The sequence below is a fragment of the Meles meles genome, chromosome 10 (genome assembly GCF_922984935.1).
Source record: "Meles meles chromosome 10, mMelMel3.1 paternal haplotype, whole genome shotgun sequence".
In the NCBI taxonomy this organism is placed as follows: Eukaryota; Metazoa; Chordata; class Mammalia; order Carnivora; family Mustelidae; genus Meles; species Meles meles.
In genome coordinates this window covers 80,925,167-80,944,501 of record NC_060075.1, presented here as the reverse complement: position 1 = coordinate 80,944,501, position 19,335 = coordinate 80,925,167, and the positions used below count along the sequence as shown (strand labels likewise).

Here is a 19,335-nt window from a genome sequence, read left to right as displayed (position 1 = left end):
TTGACCCACAAGAGGTGGGTCATTGACATTGAACTACCAGAGTAAGGATTTTTCTGAAATGTTTTTGTTGTTATTTTAACTTATATTCCCCATATAAAATATAAAGGCCATTTTGGAAAATTATCCTATTTTTAAAAAAAATTTATTTACCTATTTGAGAGAGAGAGAAGCAGAGTGAGAGATAGCACAAGAGGGGTGGTCAGAGGGAGAAGCAGACTCCCCATGGAGCTGGGAGCCCAAGGCAGGTCTTGATCCCAGGACTCCCAGGATCATGACCTGAGTGGAAGGCAGTCAGTCGCTCAACCAACGTAGCCACCCAGGCGCCCCTGGAGAATTATTCTAAACAAAACTTATTTTTCTAATGTGGACTTGGCCAAATGCTTAATGCACAACAGGTACAAAAAAATAAATTTCTTAAAAATCATGACTATTTTCTATTTCTTAAGTTTTTAATATCTGATTTCACTTAATATCTTAAAAGACTTTTAGAACTTCAATATTTGAAAACATTACTATTATGATAAAATAATCTTCATATAAGTTCACAACAATTATTGCACTTATCCCAATCTGAAACACCCTATCAAAGTTCTACTCATTTTAATCAATTTCATAAATTTAACAAACAAATACCCCTTGGAGACACTAGATGGCAGCCCTAGGATACCAAATAATACCACATCCAAGGCACGTTATCTGCACAAAGGAAAAGATGATATATTACCAATTTTACCCAATTTCCCTTTCTGTATTCTGATAAAAGAAAATAGTTTGTGAACAATTCAAATAACACAATATGAGATGTCTGACTTAAACTTCAAAGAAACTGGACAGGTGCTAAAAACTCGATGCTCTGTAAATGGAACCAAATGTGTTTCTGTTGGAAATGTTAGATTTTCCTCAGAAGGGAAAGATTCTCCTTTCATAGCTTATTATTAGTGTAAAGAACAAAATAAATTCATAGTCACAGATAATAGTCATGCTTGGCAAAAAATCTTCCTAAGGGGGAAAAAAAAACTTTTATGAAAAATCATCAAGTAGAATAAGCCTTAGGCACAACTATTACCTAATAGTAATTAAATGAGCCAACATATTCAGCATCGTTATAATTGATACTACTTACAGCAATACATAAAGTATATACGTAAGGTATCTCAACTGAAAACTTTAAAATTATAACCATTTGATATAATTAGGGTAAATTTGTGAATCAATACCTTGGTATTTTACAGAGTATAAAAAAACCTGGATAAATCATATTTTCATGGATTAAAAAGAGAAAGGTTTCATATAAATAAAAAGTATCTTCTAGAGTTTCAATCAGAATAGAACTATCCAAGTTTTCAGTTTTGTAGGTCTATGAAGACATGATATTTAATAAATGTATTAGCTTAGCCACAAGTTTAACTGATATCTATTTCAATATTCTGAATATAAATAACCAACTTGATTTTTATGCCATATATTACATTTCATTTGTTATAGCACTGAATTCTGAGGGTGACGGATGTCATGTTAATTTTAGATGGTCAAGTGTGGTTATAATTTAAAAAAATAGAGCATCTGCAGGGTGTTTTGACAGGTGAATGTAACTTATTATTGTCAGGCTCAACATAGGCTCTCTGTACAGACAGACACAGTAACAGTGGGAACAGTTCTGCATTGGAAATCTGTCACACCAAGCCCCCAGCTTGAAATCTGCTGTTCGATATCTCATGGTCTTACTTGTAAAATCACAGAGACCTACATGTAATTTCTTGAGCCTGCCAAACTTTTCCGTTCTCTCTGCCTGGAAATGTTCTGCCTAAATTCTGCATCTCCTTTCCTGCTTCACCTCCCATGTGCCTGGCTAATGCCTACTTGCTCTCTGATGTCTTCCTTGACTAAACTTGTGTTAGTGTAGTGATTCCCAGTACCACCAAGCCCCTGTGCCTACTGCTACCATATTGCTCACCCTACTGTATTAACCTATTGCTTATACATTTGACATTATGCCTCACTAGAATGGCCATTTATTTATTTATTTATTTATTTATTTATTTATTTATTTTATTTGACAGACAGAGATCACAAGTAGGCAGAGAGGCAGGCAGAGAGAGAGAGGAGGAAGCAGGCTGTCCGCAGAGCAGAGAGCCTGATGCGGGACTCGATCCCAGAACCCTGGGATCATGACCTGAGCCAAAGGCAGAGGCTTTAACCCACTGAGCCACCCAGGAGCCCCTAGAATGGCCTCTTGATATGTCTTATATATTCTTTTTCCCCAATATCTTGTACAGTATCTGGAATATAGGAAATGCTCAATAAACATTTTGTCAAATCCATGAAGAGAACAGTGAATTAATTTGTGAATATATCTAAAAATTCTTTTAGGTGTTTGAATTTAATAAAGCTATGAAATGCAATAAAAACTCAGGATAAGATTCTGATTCTTCAATAAAGCTCCAGTAAAAAAAACACTAAGAGAAAGAAAAAATATCAGTCATTTATATGAATAACAGAATTCCTTGATTTTTTTGTTCCTATATTTAACAGTTTTAATTCATGAATACAAGGGCTCTATTTTCTTCCAGTATCTGTCCCTAATAGTTTTAGCCCCCAAAGATTGTGTCTACACTAAACAGCTTATATGAAAGAAAATAAGAATCATTTGACTCTTGCCAATATATAAAAACAAATCCACTGTAAATAATTCTAAGTTAAAATGCATCATTACAATAGTTTTCTACACAACCCCTTTTTAACAGAACAAACTCTAACTGAAGTTTCAGTTAAGCATACTGCATTGCCTTCATGTTTTATGAAACCTACCATTCTCAGCAGTTTTGCTCATGGGCTAGATACTTATTACTTGATTTGAGTTTTTAGTTTCCACATTAGAAATACAGCTTTTAGTTGTTTGGTAAGACAAACATCACAGTTTTCCATGCTTTTTATCTTCTTAGGTTTTATTCAAGCATTTCTCCTATTTGTGTTGTGAACGTCTACACAACTAAATAATGTGAAATATATTCGCCTCATGGACAGCACATGGCTAACGATGGAATTAACTGCTTCATTTCATAACTGAGTTGTATACATTTGTTAGAAAGTCATTCAAAGGGGCTCCTGGGTGGCTCAGTGGGTTAGGGCCTCTGCCTTTCGCTCAGGTCATGATCCCAGGGTCCTGGGATTGAGCCCCACATCAGGCTCTCTGCTTGGCGGGGAGCCTGCTTCCTCCTCTCTCTCTCTCTGCCTGCCTCTCTCCCTACTTGTGATCTCTATCTGTCAAATAAATAAATAAAATCTTTAAAAAAAAAAAAAAAAGAAAGCCATTCAAATATCAGATGCACTGTTTTATAGAATCACTATAACATGCACCATTGCATATAAAACAAAATACACGCACCAGGACGAGGATGGATAAGAATGAGATATATAGTCCAACATCCACATCCCCGTTCACAGTCACACTCTGCTTAGGGTGCTAAAAGCAACCAGGCAGAATATATGAATTAGTTATACAGTTGTAGTTGTATTTTTTTTTCTTCTAGCCTTATCATTTTCATTTGTGTTCAGGAATCCATAAGCAAAATATCCAAAGAGGCTCACAGAGACTAGTAGATACAGCCAGAAGCCACGAGCATGTGGATAACTAGTGTTGTGCCAAATGAGAGAGAGCAACAGAGTTGGATAAGAAATGACGGACAATCTTTAGGGACAGGAACATGGCAAAGGAATGACTTTAAGTCTAAATTTCTGTACAGTTGGGGTGAATTCAAGAAATAAGGAGATATACTTCATTTGTTACATTTGCAGAGGTTGCATTTATAAAGACATACATTTTATCTTCACTTAAGATTTTTCATTTATTTTTCTAATATTATTAAGTCATACTCTGTGCCAGAACTATTCATTCATAACTCTGTCCTGGATATAATTAATTTAAAAGGAACATTTAAAAAAAAAATTAATGCCACTGATAGCTTGAAATAATCACTTAAATTTCCTCTGCATATATTCCAACTCCCTTTCATTCAGTCAACACTGACCTTCAATGTACAGAATATATAACGAGGAGATATATTCACAAAGGTCTCATTATTATGAATAAAAGTACAGGAAGAAAATTTCAGCAGCTATAAACTTTTGTAATTTTATTTGCTAAAAATGGTAAGATAGGACCAAATAGAATGTAGAAAGAAAATTTCAGGGCCTGTGATATTTTATTCACGGTTATTTGTTGAAATAAAATTTAGTAAGTCTTTAATTTAAGAAGTCACCCTAAAAATATCCTAATAAAAAGCTAACCCTTTGAAAGCAAAGAAAGAGTATGTGACAAATTAGAGTGCTTTCCCCCCAAATGCTAGTAACATGCATGTTAGCATGTCATAGTCATGGCAGGTATGGTAAATATTAAATTACACCTGGAACTACTGAGTCAGAATAAAATATTTTTTTAAAAAGGCACCAGAATTGAGAGGGCAAGGTGCAAGGGAAACCCTGCAGTTACTAAAGATGTTATAAACGTTATTAAGAATATTGCAACAGTATATCCAACAGAGCTGATGAAAAAGAGTCAGCCGGTATTTGCCTTGCTGGCCAAAATGATATATGACATAAAGGAAATATTTCCTAGGGTGCCTGGGTGGCTCATTCAGTTAAGTGTCCAACTCTTGATTTCAGTTCTGGTGGAGATGGAGCCCTGTGTTGGGCTCCCCACTGGGCATAGCATCTGCTTGAGATTCTCTCTCTCCCTCTGCTCACCATCCCCTCTCTCCCTCTCTTAAATATATATATTTGTATTTCCTGAATTTTTATTTGGCTGGTCACCAAATCCAATAATTAGATAGCAACATAAGTACTATCTTTGGATGAAATAAAAGGTATAGGCAAGTAATACATCAATTTATTTTACTAAGTAAGTCATCGCTTCAACAGTGTTTTTAAAACCAGGCTGTAATGTCTTATATTCTTCAGACACTGAAGACCATTTTCAATATAAAATTGTCATCACAGTAGGGGGAAATGTGGCTAAATGTGTAGAAATATTTGCACCTGTGATATGAATTTATATGCCACCAAGATAAATTATGTTAATATCAAGTGGCATTTGGAGAGCAACCCTAATTAATGTATGATTTCATTTTGATTGATTTGTGAACATTCAGAACAGAGCTAAACAAAGAGGTTGTTTCACTCCTTTAATTCTGTTTCACATGGAATCACTGCAAGATACTAACATTTCATTTCTGAATTAGATGATAAATTTAATTAAAACATGTTCGCATGTTCGTTAACTTGTCTTTTACCTAACAAATAAACTTTATTCAGACTTTGGTAAGCTTTTTAGTTCACGTGATCTTCAGCCAACTAAACTTAAGGTAACTGAAATGAAAACCGTACCTGAAGTTAAGAAACTGTAAGACATCCATTGATTTTCCAGCACCTCCTTTTTTTTCCTTGGGGGCCTTGTTAGCTTTATGAGTATTGTTACAAATTCGAGTTTCTTATCACAAAAGCGCAACTTGAGGTGAGCAGGCACTCAGCAGTTAAGTGTGACCCACAATTAACAAAGAAACAAGGATCGTGGCCTCAAGATGGTCAACATTTTGCTGGAGTCTTGTCCTAACCCATCAGCAGAGAACATGTGTGGCCATAAAATACCACATTAACGCATTCTTTCCCTGTCAAAGTAAGCTGCACTGGGCTTGCCAAATTCCAACTCAGGTAGCTCCATTTTTCCAGCCCAAACTCCTGCTGTTTTTTCGACTGGGTGAATTATTCCTACTTCCTCTCTCTCAGAGTTGCTGGCTCAGGTGGAGGTTATCAGGTTTCCACGGCACCTCGTATCTACAGTGAGCGAATAATCTTTCAAAGGTACTTTGGATTGAAAGCTAGTGGATAAAGGTGAAGAATTATATTTTTATTTCTTCTTTTTGGAGGGATTATTCCTATAGTGTTTGTGTTTAGTTTGGAGGGCTCTTACGATTTGATTTCTCTTCTGAATCTGTGAACAGCCACCCAGATGGCAAGCACTTCCCATGTCAGCACAGTGTAATTTGATTTGGAAGTTCAATGAAACTCACTGGGAAATGTCCCTCCAGTAATATTTCCCCTCTTAAAAAATTCAGTTTTAAGTTCCCAGTTTCATGCATAAATAAGCTCCAGGGAGGCTTAGTGGTGAGTGGCAGGGTGACTAAAGGAATTGTTTAAACCATTTAAATGAAATGTTAAAATTAAATGGTGTGCTAATCTTTTTAGGATTTTACCACAGAAGTAGTGTTTGCTCTGTAATTTTCCACTTTCAGTATCACTTATAATATTCTTATGAATAATACTCCAAAATTTGTTTTTTGCCTGTTTAGGAATATTCAGTCTATTCAATGAATATTTATAGGAGGCCTGTTCTGTGTGAGACGTAAGGTAAAAGAAATGATAAGAAAATCTCTTCCAAACATATTCAAATTTTAAATTTATGAAATTATCCCTCAAAAGCACTGAAAGCATTAGAAAAAATTATCTGTCAAATGCATGTATTTTAATGCATCCAGTGCCTTTTTTTTTTCATTTTATTTATTTTTTCAGTGTAACAGTATTTTTTTAAAAGATTTTATTTATTTATTTGACAGAGAAAGATCACAACTAGGCAGAAAGGCAGGCAGAGAGAGAGGAGGAAGCAGGCTCCCTGCCGAGCAGAGAGCCCGGTTGCGGGACTCGATCCCAGGACCCTGAGATCATGACCTGAGCTGAAGGCAGCAGCTTAACCCACTGAGCCATCTAGGGGCCCTCCAGTGCCATTTCTAACATAGATCTAGCTGGCCTTCATTCAGTGTCCCTCCCAAGACTCTGATTGCTACTGAAGTTTAAACTTAGGCGATCTTATTTTCGTATTTAAGGTCTCCCTTCCTCATATTCTGTTTACACACACACACACACACAAACAGGCTAGCAGAGGAACTCTAGCTATCTTAAATATACTTTTTTTTTTTTTAAACATTATGCTCTTTAAGAATATTACATCTCTTGGAGCAAGCTCTGGAAGAACTTACTATGTGAAATCTCATTTTAGAGTCTTTTCAAACTATGGGGCTGAAGCAAATCCAACTTTCCCTAATAATTAGCGCTAATTGAAGATCTTTGCTCTGCAGATATACAGTGGACCCCTAAACACCATGGAAGTTGGGAGCTCTGACCCTGCAGCTGAAAATTTGCATATAACTTGTGACTGCCCAAACACTTAACTATTAATTGAGCAGAAGCCTTACGGATGACAAAACAACTGATCAACGCATAGTTTGCATGTTTTATGTATTACCTACTGTATTCTTCAAGTAAACTACAGAAAGGAAAATGCTAAGAAAACCATAAGGAAGAGAAGATACATTTACAGTACTGCACTCTATTCATATTCATATTCACATTCATATTCCTTCTTTGCTGACATGGACGTAAGTACCATGACTGGGATGGGCAAGTACAGAGTGGGACACAAGGCCCATCAAAATGAACTGTCTGGATAAGTTCAGGGACTATACAGTTTCTAGAATACCTGGGAATACCTGCATCAACTCAAAATCTTGTATTCTGATTACTCATCAGTGGGGAGATTTTTTTTTTTTTTAAAGATTTATTTATTTGACAGAGAGAGATCACGAGTAAGCAGAGAGGCAGGCAGAGAGAGAGGAAGGGAAGCACGCTCCCCGCTGAGCAGAGAGCCTGATGTGGGGCTCGATCCCAGGACCCTGAGATCATGACCTGAGCTGAAGGCAGAGGCCTAACCCACTGAGCCACCCAGGTGCCCCTCAGTGGGGAGTTTTAAGTGTTTATCTTTTATTTAGGATGGGAAGTCCCCACATGTTATTTTACACTTCCCCATTTTCTGCCAACAGGGTGACCTAATATTAGCCTATAATTCTAAGTGTTGCAAATGTAATAATAGAAATCCGTACATCTATACCATACTTATATCAGAACCTCACAACGCTGAGAGAATAGAATGACTCCTCATAACTCCTAGTTAGGTATCGGGAAGAGCTCACTTCAGCTTTGTACTTGGGAACTCATTTGTCTGTACCATCACAGTGCTGGAGTACTTTGCCAAGTGTGCCAGTTTTAAACCCCGAGAATATAAACAGAAAGAAAAATAATTTCATTGTGTCTTAAGTGAGGTACTCAGGTGAGGTACCTTATCTAATTAAATGGAATCAAATGGAAATCTAGATTGGACATGCCAACTTATTTTATTATTTCAATGTGGACATTTAGTGGAAGTTTGAACAGGTCAACTTCTATTGTTAAGATTCTAGATAAACAAGAGTTTAGATAAAGAATTTTAAAGTTCTCAACCTGAGATGAGCTTCTGATGAATTCTACTAATACAGAGAAGGGCACCAAGAAGAGAATATTAAAAGTTTTCCTAAAATCATAGAGTAATTAAAACAAAAAGAACTAACATATGTTGCAATAGTTGAGTTTCTCCAGCCAGGCTTTTATAAAGTATTTCTCTAACTGCATTTTTTGAATAATAAATGTCCATAATACAGGATATTTTCTAACAGATACTAAATAACAACTTGTGTTTCCAGAATGACACACATACTGCAGAGTAGCTACACTTAGAGTCAAAATGGGTTCAGTTTAGCATGACTTTAAATCTAATATCATTGCTTCCAGCACCCGTAAATAAATATGACTCTAACACACGTATAAGGAAACACCGGAAGAACCTAAATGAAGTTTCAAAATCAATATGGTGACCAAATGATGTCTGTGGCAACAATAATTACCAACTAAGGTGGAGATGAAGGAGGAGCTGGGATCGAAAGGACATCTGCCCCTTCCTCGTTCAGACCTGTGCGGTTCCAGATGAAACAGGGGATCCTTGAAAAAAAAAAAACAACAAACAAACCAGAAAAGCCATTAAGTATTTGCCGACTTTAGTAAGATTCTAATTGCTCAGGTAAGACATACAAAAATCTGACCTTTTGCAAATCAGTTATTGTAAACAGGGTACCATGAGTACCAAGTTTCTTAGGACCAAACTGGGTTTTGTAAATAAATATATGAGTTCTCAGGCCCTTATGGGCTTCTCACTCCTCCCAGAAAGTATACAGGTGATGAAATGAAAGACATTAACAGTTTTTAATCACATGAGAGGACAATATTAGTTACTCTGAGGCGTGTCCAGTAAATACGCCAAAGGAATGAAAAAGTGCTAAAAAAAAGGGGGGGGGGGGAGTTTTAAAAAACTAACTAACTAGTTTTTAAAATCTAAAAGAGAGGTTTAATGATAAATACGGAAATTGATTGCTATCCCACAAAAGCCACTAGTGATTTTTTTTGAAGGGTCTGCAAAAGAAGCTGATAGAATTTTCTATCAATTTAGATTATTTATTTCCAATCATGTTTATTCTTCATCACATATTCTTGGTATAGACATTTAACTTTAATAATTTAGAAAATGATAGCTGTATAAACAATTATTGGAATATAGATATATAAATAAATGTCACGTTATGAGCAATATTTCAGACTCGTGTCACATAAATAAGAGCTTGAAAGTACTTCTATGAAAAACGACTACTTCACTGGTTCTTATTGCAAGCGCCTAACCACAGAAATTTTCTCTATTCTCAGATTTCAAAATTCTCATTAATATATTTTCATAATTATTATTCATTAAGTGTGCTATAAATGGTTTGGGTAAAAGAAAGTTTGGAAAAGTGACAATAAGAATCAATATTGAAAATTTTGTAGGAAAAGAAAAAATAATCTGCAAGAGAATATTGCTGATACTGCCCCCTGGTGTCTATCAATGGCCCTGCCCATCTGAGAACCATGAACCTCAAAACAATCCTCAAGTCCTGAGTAACTTCTGATTTGCAGCCACTTTTCTCAAACTTGAATTTGACTTTCTTAGCCACCCCCCCTTATTTCCCATTATCTGTTCTGTCTTGATCTTGCCATTCTTATTTGACACACTTTTATTCCTCTCTCTGATATTCCAAAATCACCATTCTGATCCTGTGATTCTAAAACCTTTCCAGTAATGCAGAGTTCACCTGACCCCTACAACCTTCCAGTCTTATCCCTGGAATTGAACCACAGCCCAGGGGACAAATGGAGGCTTCTGACTCAGAGGTGGCTAAAAGCCAAAAAACTTTAACCCCCCCAATTTTTTTCCTGTTTATACACTTTACACACATCAGTGGAGAGCAAGAATACCCATAAAAAATTGGAGACATTTTTGTGTTCACTACTCAGATGACAAATTTGCAATGACATGAGAAAAAGTTTATTCAACTGAGAGAGAATTATTGGTGTGCCCAGCTAACACTTGTGCTGAACTGTCTGCATCTCAATTTGGAAAACTGACCCGCAGTGTTATGTGAAGGAGAAAGTGACCAAGAGCGTGAATGTAATATTTGTGTGACCCTTTAGTCATTGCCACTTTAGAAGTTACTTGAAACAAAGTAGGTAGGACATACATTTTATATTTGTTCTACTCCAGTCAAATGTCCAAATATTTGGTCAGAGAAAGCTGTTAAAGAGATATACTGAACTGCTCTCTTAAATCAAGACTTTCCACAACTTCAGAATTCGGACACTCAACCTTTTATCACCAATGACAGGAGAAGGTGATTTACCTAATGGATAAAATTACACACCTTCAACACTAAAATTGAAACTGCAAGCAAAAAACAAGTGTTTTTTTGTGTATTTATTTAAGTCAGTGCAATATATTAAGTTTAAACTGCCAAGGAGGGGCGCCTGGGTGGCTCAGTGGGTTAAGCCTCTGCCTTCAGCTCAGGTCATGGTCTTGGGGTCCTGGGATCGAGCCCTGCATTGGCCTCTTTGCTTGGTGAGGAGCCTGCTTCCTCCTCTCTCTCTGCCTGCCTCTCTGCCCATTTGTGATTTCTCTCTCTATCAAATAAATAAAAACTTTAAAAAAAACTGTCAAGTAGAAGAAACACAGAAAATGCAAATTAAGAATTCTAAGATTAAGAGAATCTCAGACTTCAAAGGACTATAGTTAGGTGAAGGGAATGAAGTCACAATTTCTTAGAAAAGTCACAGGTTTTCAAAAGTCTAAGTCACCACTTTAGGCTCCTGAGGCTGTTGTTGATTGGCGAATTTCAGCACAGGTCTGAGATTTCAATTATCTGACATATCAGTGTCTTTGACTTGCAAGAGAAGTTGATTGAATCAATGGAATCCTATATTTGAAAAGATGCCTAGAACCCTAACATTCTGGAAAACAAGTGGAACCCAGAATCAGGCAGAATTTTTAGTTATGTATGAGGCCTGATTCTGTGCAGTATATAAATCTAGCTGAGTCTGTAAAAGGCTCCTCTTTTACAAAACCTCACATTTAAACCTGAGAATAAAGAGTGTTGGATACTCCAATAGTTTCACAGACCTATGCCTCCTGTCCAAACTCATGTCCCTTGACTGAACCCTTCCACTTCCACACAGAAAACTTCAAGTATCTTGATTAATGGCTATAGCTACCCTGACATATAGTCCTTTAAAAATAATAAGTTATTTTGCCTGCTTTTTATATCACTATTAAAAATCCATATTTTTGAATAAAGGACAGAGGTAGTATTTTAGTTTAAAAAATGCATATGTTCCTTCTTTTTTCTTAAAGATTTTATTTATTTATTTGACAGAGAGAGAGAGAGATCAAGAGATAGCACAAGCAGAGGGAGAGGCAGGCAGAGAGAAAGGGGGAAGCAGGCTCTCCACTGAGCAGGGAGTCAAAGCTGGACTTGATCCCAGGACCCTGGGATCATGACCTGAGGCAAAGGCAGACTTAACCGACTGAGCCACCCAGGTGCTCCAGTTCTTCAGTTTCTAATTGTGTAAAAGAAAAAAAAAAAAAAGATAAACCACTGAAACACCCTTGCTTTAGAGAAGCAACATTATCTTTATGCACAAAGAGAAGAGAGATCCTAAACTTTAGAGGATATAGTCATTTCATCCATATATAGCACTTGGTTAATAATATTCCAGGATTCAAATAATACAAAAATAAAAAAGACAATGACAAATTGGACTGGAAAGTGTGATACTTCTTAAATTTGAAAACTACTGGGATGTGCATTCTGAAGACTATCATATTTATAACAAAATAATGAAAAGGTGCTTTGAACCCTTGAAAGTTCTGAAACTGCTCTCGGCCATTACGAACTACTTGCAGCTTCCTGAAGATCTCTTACTTGGGCTCTTCAGAGTGTTCAGGATAATAATGTCCATATAATATTAAAAATTCCGCAGAGACACTAGAACCCCCAGGAATCCTTATCTGACCTCTTTGTCTGCCCTGGGATCTCCTCCTAGGAGAGACCCCAGAATCTCTCTCCTTGAGAGACCCTACCACCAAACATCAGATGTATCCCTTTTTTGTATCATTAACTTCTCTGCGTTATAATTGCCTGTTTGACCTCCTTCCTACTGGTTTGTAGGGTTTTCTTGAGGAAACTGCCCATGTGATGTTAATCTTTGATCCCCTCTGTCAAATAAAGTACCTGGCACATAATAAATGCACAACTATTGATGACACTTGAAAAAAATACTACCTTTCTAGAAACAAACTTTTTTTTTTCTTTTTGCCTTTGCTTATTTTCTTCTGTATCTAAAAGAACTCACAGACTGCTGTAGACAGGTGTGCTGATGTGAAAGCAGATGATATATACAAACTGTGCATGCTTTCTGAGAGCTGCTCATGAAGCAACATCGTGGTCCTATTGCTTTTCTACATTTTGATTGCCACTGGCTTTAGTAAAACTATTACATTGTTAAAACAACAAAAGGAAGAAGAGATATGTTCTTTATTTCTCAAGCTATTTCGTGAAGATAATATATTTTCATATACATTTTACAATTTATAAGGGATTTTTTTTAAAGATTTTATTTATTTATTTGACAGAGATCACAAGTAGGCAGAGAGGCAGGCAGAGAGAGAGGAGGAAGCAGGCTCCCTGCTGAGCAGAGAGCCTGATGTGGGGCTCCATCCTAGGACCCTGGGATCATGACCTGAGCCGAAGGCAGAGGCTTTAACCCACTGAGCCACCCAGGCGCCCCCAATTTATAAGGGATTCTTAACAGGATGAATGCCTTAAGGTTTAGGATAAATGTAATTAAATTCTCCCTGGCATTTATTAAAAATAAAATCAAATACTGAAGAATGATAGTGGTGTTTGTTTTATCCCCAATGACCTTATTAATGATAATATGCATCTTGAAGTAATATGGAGGTGTGACATGGAGGTATTTCTCCACACGACTGATTATTTTTTTAATAAGATATTCTTCTGATACTGTGGTGTATGGTCATGAAATTTCAATACTGAGCTAAGAGGAAAGATTGAGTTCTAATTCTTATCAAATAACTAACTTGGCAGCAGTTTTTAATAATTTACCTCATCTTTCATGATTTTAGACTGAAGGCTTTCTTTACCTTGTTAAGCTACATATGAAAGAAAGACACATTGGTTTGATTCATCTTAATTCCCCAGGACTCAATATATTATTTTTGCAACTTCATACAGCAGAGATTGCCAAGAAGAGGTACAAGGAGAAAAATTTATCCTAGACTGGATAATACCGATAACAGAAAACAGGCCAATTCCAAACGTCTATTGCTTTGTTCTGCATAGATCAAGCTGACTCCAAAATTAACTATAAATTCAAGAATGAAGTTTCTCACATTTGAGAGTTCATTGTGATGTTAAATGCAGTGTTTAATTTAGTGCACAATCCAATAAAATACTAAAAGGCGAGTAATGTAATTTTCTTCCCTGAAGTGGAATTCAGCCACTAAACCAACCAGAAAACTAGAGGCACGATGACATTGTCAATGACCCCAAAACAATCGCGCTTCTGGTTCAAGTAATATGTAATGCTGGTGTTTAACCTTATTGAGAATGTTGGTCAGAACTTACACTGGCTTTCCATTATCTGTGTTTTAACAGCTGGAATTTCTGTCTGAGTAATGTGGCTTAAATTTACAAGACATCACTAGCATTAGCAGTGTGGCCTACACTTTCTGTTTCAGTGTGGTAAGAAGTTTTTCAAAAGGTTCTCCTGTGCTTGAGAGAAAGCAGGACATGCACCGTTTGCAAAGGTGGGCAGATACATGGGCTCTTCAGAAAAAAAAGTTTAAAGAATAAATGGTAAGTCTTTCCAGGAGAATTTTCCCCTTCAGGCCTTGAGGAGAACGCTTGGAACCCAGCAAGACTGCTGTAAGCTATTTTCAAGAGGTGTGAGTTATTGCGTATCAGGTGTTAAATGGGATACCAATTAAATGAAATGAGAGTTTCCCATAAATGAGTCAGTGTGGTGAACTATTTCTGCCCTTAGTGTCAATGGTAAATTCTGAAAGATATCAGAAAAAATCTAGGCCATTACAAATACTATAGGACAAAACAAATTACCCCCTATTTTATTTTATTACTACTTCTAATGGTTAGAGAAAAAGTCATAAAATACACAAGGCATATAAACATGTACCCATTAACAATGAACAATAAAGATATAATTCTGATAAGTAAATGTCTAGAATAAATTACCGTATCATGCACTTCAGTTCCTTGCATAACAGCTATCTAATAACCTGTAGCAAATTAATTTTGAAAGTGACTCACTACACAATTTCTTCCTTTCTTCTGCCAATCAATAAAAATGTGTTAAGTAATATTTGGAACATTTCCCAAAGACTGAATAAACTAGCAGAAAAAAATACAAAATGGGAGTGAAATTTTAAGTCAACATCTTGACACTAATAGTTTTGCATTTTAATTTTTTTGACATTTTTAATCTCTACAACACAATGTCGTATTTGCATAATTCTTTAAAATGTAGGAACCACTCTTGCATATATTGTTTCACCTTCAAAATAAGACTATGAGGTAAAATAGAGTCAGTAATACTGTTCACAAGTATTATTTTCCTTTTATAGATGAGAAATTAGAGCCAGGGTGAGGCTTAGCAAGTCTCAAAGAGTGCCTTCGAGCTCCGCTCCATGTTCATTTTACATACAGTATTATCCTACTCACCATTGTAGATGCTGCTGCGCATGGCTGAGTGTCTTGTATGAGGTAATTAAGGTATAGTCAGGGTTTGAAAATATGTATTAAGATTTTTTTAAAGAAGAAATATTTATCATTATTTAGTTATCTATTTATTAAATTATATGTCCAAATGTTTTATTTCCTGTAACATTATTTGAATAGCTTGCAGATACTACCAAACATTTTTTAAAGGCATATATGATACATCTAAGTAAAATTCTAATTCAATTGTCTTGTGCTGATTTGTAAATAAATATTTGCTTAAATTGGTATTTGTAGGTAAAATAATCTTTCCCCCACTTTCGTGTTTTCATTAATTACTTCACAGTTCCATTCTCCTCACTCTTATCTTATGCCAATACTCTCTTAAATGCTACACTATTCGCTCTGTCTACCAGAAACGTATGCCTGGTGTACTAAGACTACTGGAAACAAATACTCTTTAACCAACTGAGCCACCCAGGGACCCTGGAAACAAATACTCTTTAAGCATTAATTATTATGTTGTCCTGAAGCCTGCTTTTATTAGAAAACAGCATCATCCTCGCTGCCTACCTCTTCCTCACCACCTTCTCAAATAAATCATGTCACTCTCTCTCTGGTGCTTCCTCACTGTTATAATATCTCACCTTCAGAATGGCAGTTCAGTATCTTAATAGTTCTGTCTTGGGCTTTCTGCCTTCTGACTCCCACCATCCCACCAAAACTCCAGCAGCACAAGCTGGCTGACTTTCTTTAAAAGTTGTATGCCTGATAATACCCACTATTCTTCCATTATACTTTCCCGTTGGGAAAAGGGAACTCAATTCTTCCTATTCTCTACAGCAGAAACCCCTATATAACGAGGAAATGATGCTGAAAAATGACTTTGCTGATATTCTGGGAGACTTTACCAAGTGAAACTTTTCCCATAGGCTATGCTATCTATCTCTTGTAACATTATTTCCATTGCACTGTGAGTACATACATACGGGTAATTCGCAAGCATTTAAGAAGCCTACTAGATTCCAAGCATTCAATCAATACTGAATTTAGGAAACATGATGCATGTGGCTCCTTTGGGACCCCATAAAAAGTAAGCAAAACACTCCTTCTAATTGTAAATTTCACAAATAGAAAGCCAAAATCAACAGGTGACTACAACTAATATACTAGTTAATTTTGTTTCATGAAACAATATATTAAGTGCGCTTCAGTGGCAGAAATAAAGTCTTTATGCTATTTAATAAACTACTAGAAAAAAGAAGGAGGAGAATGAAAACAGGAATAGGAATAAGAACTGAAGTAAGAGTCAAAATGTTCTTACAAAGAGAGCTAATACCAAGTGGAAATAAGAAATCCTCTGATTTGATCTATGGCTCAAGTCCCCTAACCTCTTTCAACCTCAATTTCAACACTTGCAAAAAAGAAGAAATAATATTTCTGTGTTTCTCCCTCCTATGACTATTTTGAGAATAAGAAGGAATATTTTTAAAAATTTAAGAATTAGAAAATTTGAATATGACCTAACTATATAGGAAGCTAAAACCGACCTCTTACAAATCCAAGGGTTGGCAACCAGCTCTTTTATATCAAACACAATGGTGCATAATACTAATTTCATTCTGTATTATTTTGTTTTCATTTTGTTGTTTTGCAGTTAACTTTAAAACCTTATTCTATATGATGAGAAGCCATAAGTGTAAGAATGCACGTTAATATGGATAGTATTTCAAAGACCCGTGGATAAATGATGGATTATTCAATAAATGGTGTTTGGACAACTGGAGTGCCATATGGGGGAAAAAAAAAGTTTGATTACTACCTCATGTCCCATAGCCCTGTAGCCAAATTCTAGATTGATCAACAACTTAAACATAAGAAATAGGATTATACAAGGAATAGAAAAAGACATAAAATTTTTGTATGAAATCTTGAATGTGGAAAAGGCCTCTTAAAACAAGACACAGAATCTAGGAGACATCAAAGAAAGACTGATAAATAATAGAGCTTTATGATATTGAGAAAAAAAATCTTAGATTGGGGAAAAACCATAAACATTTTTTTTTGGCCAAAAAGAGGCTTTCTTCTTTTCTTATTATATAATGAACTCCCAGGAACAAATAAAGATCACAAAACAAATTAAAAAAAAAATAGTCCAGTCCCACAGAAGTACAAAATAGTCTTGGAATATTCTTTTTATTCTAAGAAGCAAAGAAGCTATGAGAACTATTGGAGTTACATCACAAAGACTTAGAAGAGGTATGTCAGCTTGAAGAGGTGCCTGCAGGACAAAGATAATGCAATCCATTTTTAAATAAGAAGAACTGCAATGGACTGAAATAAGCCTAAGAAAATAGAGAGATGGCTGCCGAAGTATTTGCTGGGCATACCCTATAAGGCCACATGAGAAAATGTCATATTACAATTAAATATCTAGTTTTGAAATTAAGAAATTTGGAATTTTAATTATATGAAAAGTCAGCAAAGCCTGTCTTCTAATAATTATAGCATTGGTTGTAATTTGATTCATTTACCTTATGATGATCTGTATTTGATTCTGAAAAAGTCAAATTTAATTAGAAAATTTATCACAGTATGTCTGGTCAATCCCCGCCTGGGATACCCAGTTAATCTGGTGCTAAATTTACAATGGATATTGCAACTGAAACACACCACTGTGTAGTAAGTTACTAAGGTAGCTGACTTGGAATCTCTTTACATCAATAAATTATATAATACTCAAAGCAGGTCTACAGGTAAAAATGCTGAAAAAAAAAAGTTTTGCTGTAATGGGCACCACAGTCTCTATTTCATAATTTTAGTTGCTTAATAATATCCTAAGAATGCTAGTGAATGTACCTACAAATGGCTATTTTTTGAGCAATTATGAGCATCTATCCTATATAGAGATTTTAGGGCAAATCTGGCAGGAAAAAATAGTGGTAGTAAATATTTTTACAGTATAAGCAGGGTTTAATTTCTGATATTCTCTATACACTATATAATAAAATAATTGGTACAGCATAAACGAGCAATTAAACTGTGTCTGTTTCTTAGATAAAATACATGGTACCTATATTTTAATTCATATACATGTATATATAATATCCACATATATGACAATAAAAGTATTTATATATCAATATGTGAAATATGAAATATTAACGTCAACTACTCTGTTAATGATAACACCAAAACTGTAAAATAGGAGGATGCTAAAAATAATCGTGAATAAAATTTCATCCATATTTTTAAAAAATTTAACTGAAAGAAGCAGGTAATTATTTAGACATTTCTATGGAAAGAAAAGATCCATCTTGACTCAAGTTAACTTTAAGATCTGGACTGCTCTTCTGGACTGTTTTTCCTGTCCACCTTCTCTGGGGCTGACTACTCTCACTGTTATTCTGACCACCCACAATGAAGCAAGAATCAAAATTCTTTTTTGAGGACAAAGATGCTTTTTATAAAACTATGAATATCTACTTTTCATGGGGAGGAAGTCATAGCCCCTTTTTAGTCTACAGACAGCCTTTGGAGCAATTCCTCATTTCTGAAACCCTGTTCCCTTTCACTTGGACACATTTGAAAACTCTTCAATCTTCTGAGTGTTCCCACTGCTGACTGAGTCAAACATGATCACAAAGGATCATAGTCCTATGTGGAGAAGAAAGAAAAGAATTGCTGGTAAAGGAAAAATCAATTCACCATCTGCACAGTAAGAACGGGACAGCTGCAGGGGAAGGGACGCTTTCTCTAACAGCTTATTTGTCATTCAGTCCTGGTTGGACCCAGACAGCTCTTGGAGTTAAGTGTCAACAAAGAGCATTCTGGAAAATAGGGCTAATGAGTAGTGTTTCATGGTTATCGGAGTCTAGGTTAAGGGATTCCTGGTTTCTTTTCTTAGGGACATAGGAAATATGCATATGGGGGATTATATCTTCATTATGGTATTCTCATATAGTTGGGGACGAATATTCCAAAATTATTTTCAAAACTAATAATCATGAAACCCTTTCTGGTTTTATGATATCCAGGCTACAGCCTAATTTGCTGTATACTTGAAATGGGAAAACCTGCTCCATGACGTAGTCATTCTCCCTGCATCTCATCCATCCCTTTATCAAACCACAAAAATCAGCTTATTACACAAACATAAAAGGGAGGTGAGCATATCTTTAGCATGTTTCTTGCTTTTAATGATTATTGTGGCAGCTCATGACTATGGATAGAGACAGAATAGAAATACAATCAAATTAAAAGGGACAATCAGCATGTTTCACTAGGATCCCATCATCTG

General features: G+C 35.7%; 1 protein-coding gene across 2 annotated transcripts in view; it reads right to left on the bottom strand.

Moving 5' to 3' along the window:
- SEMA3E (semaphorin 3E) overlaps positions 1-19,335 on the bottom strand; it is a 253,303-nt gene that overhangs the window by 45,522 nt on the left and 188,446 nt on the right. For both annotated transcript variants that reach the window (XM_046020062.1, XM_046020063.1), the window contains exon 5: positions 8,766-8,859. In XM_046020062.1, coding sequence (XP_045876018.1) covers positions 8,766-8,859 — 94 coding nt within the window. The remainder of the gene's footprint in view (positions 1-8,765; positions 8,860-19,335) is intronic.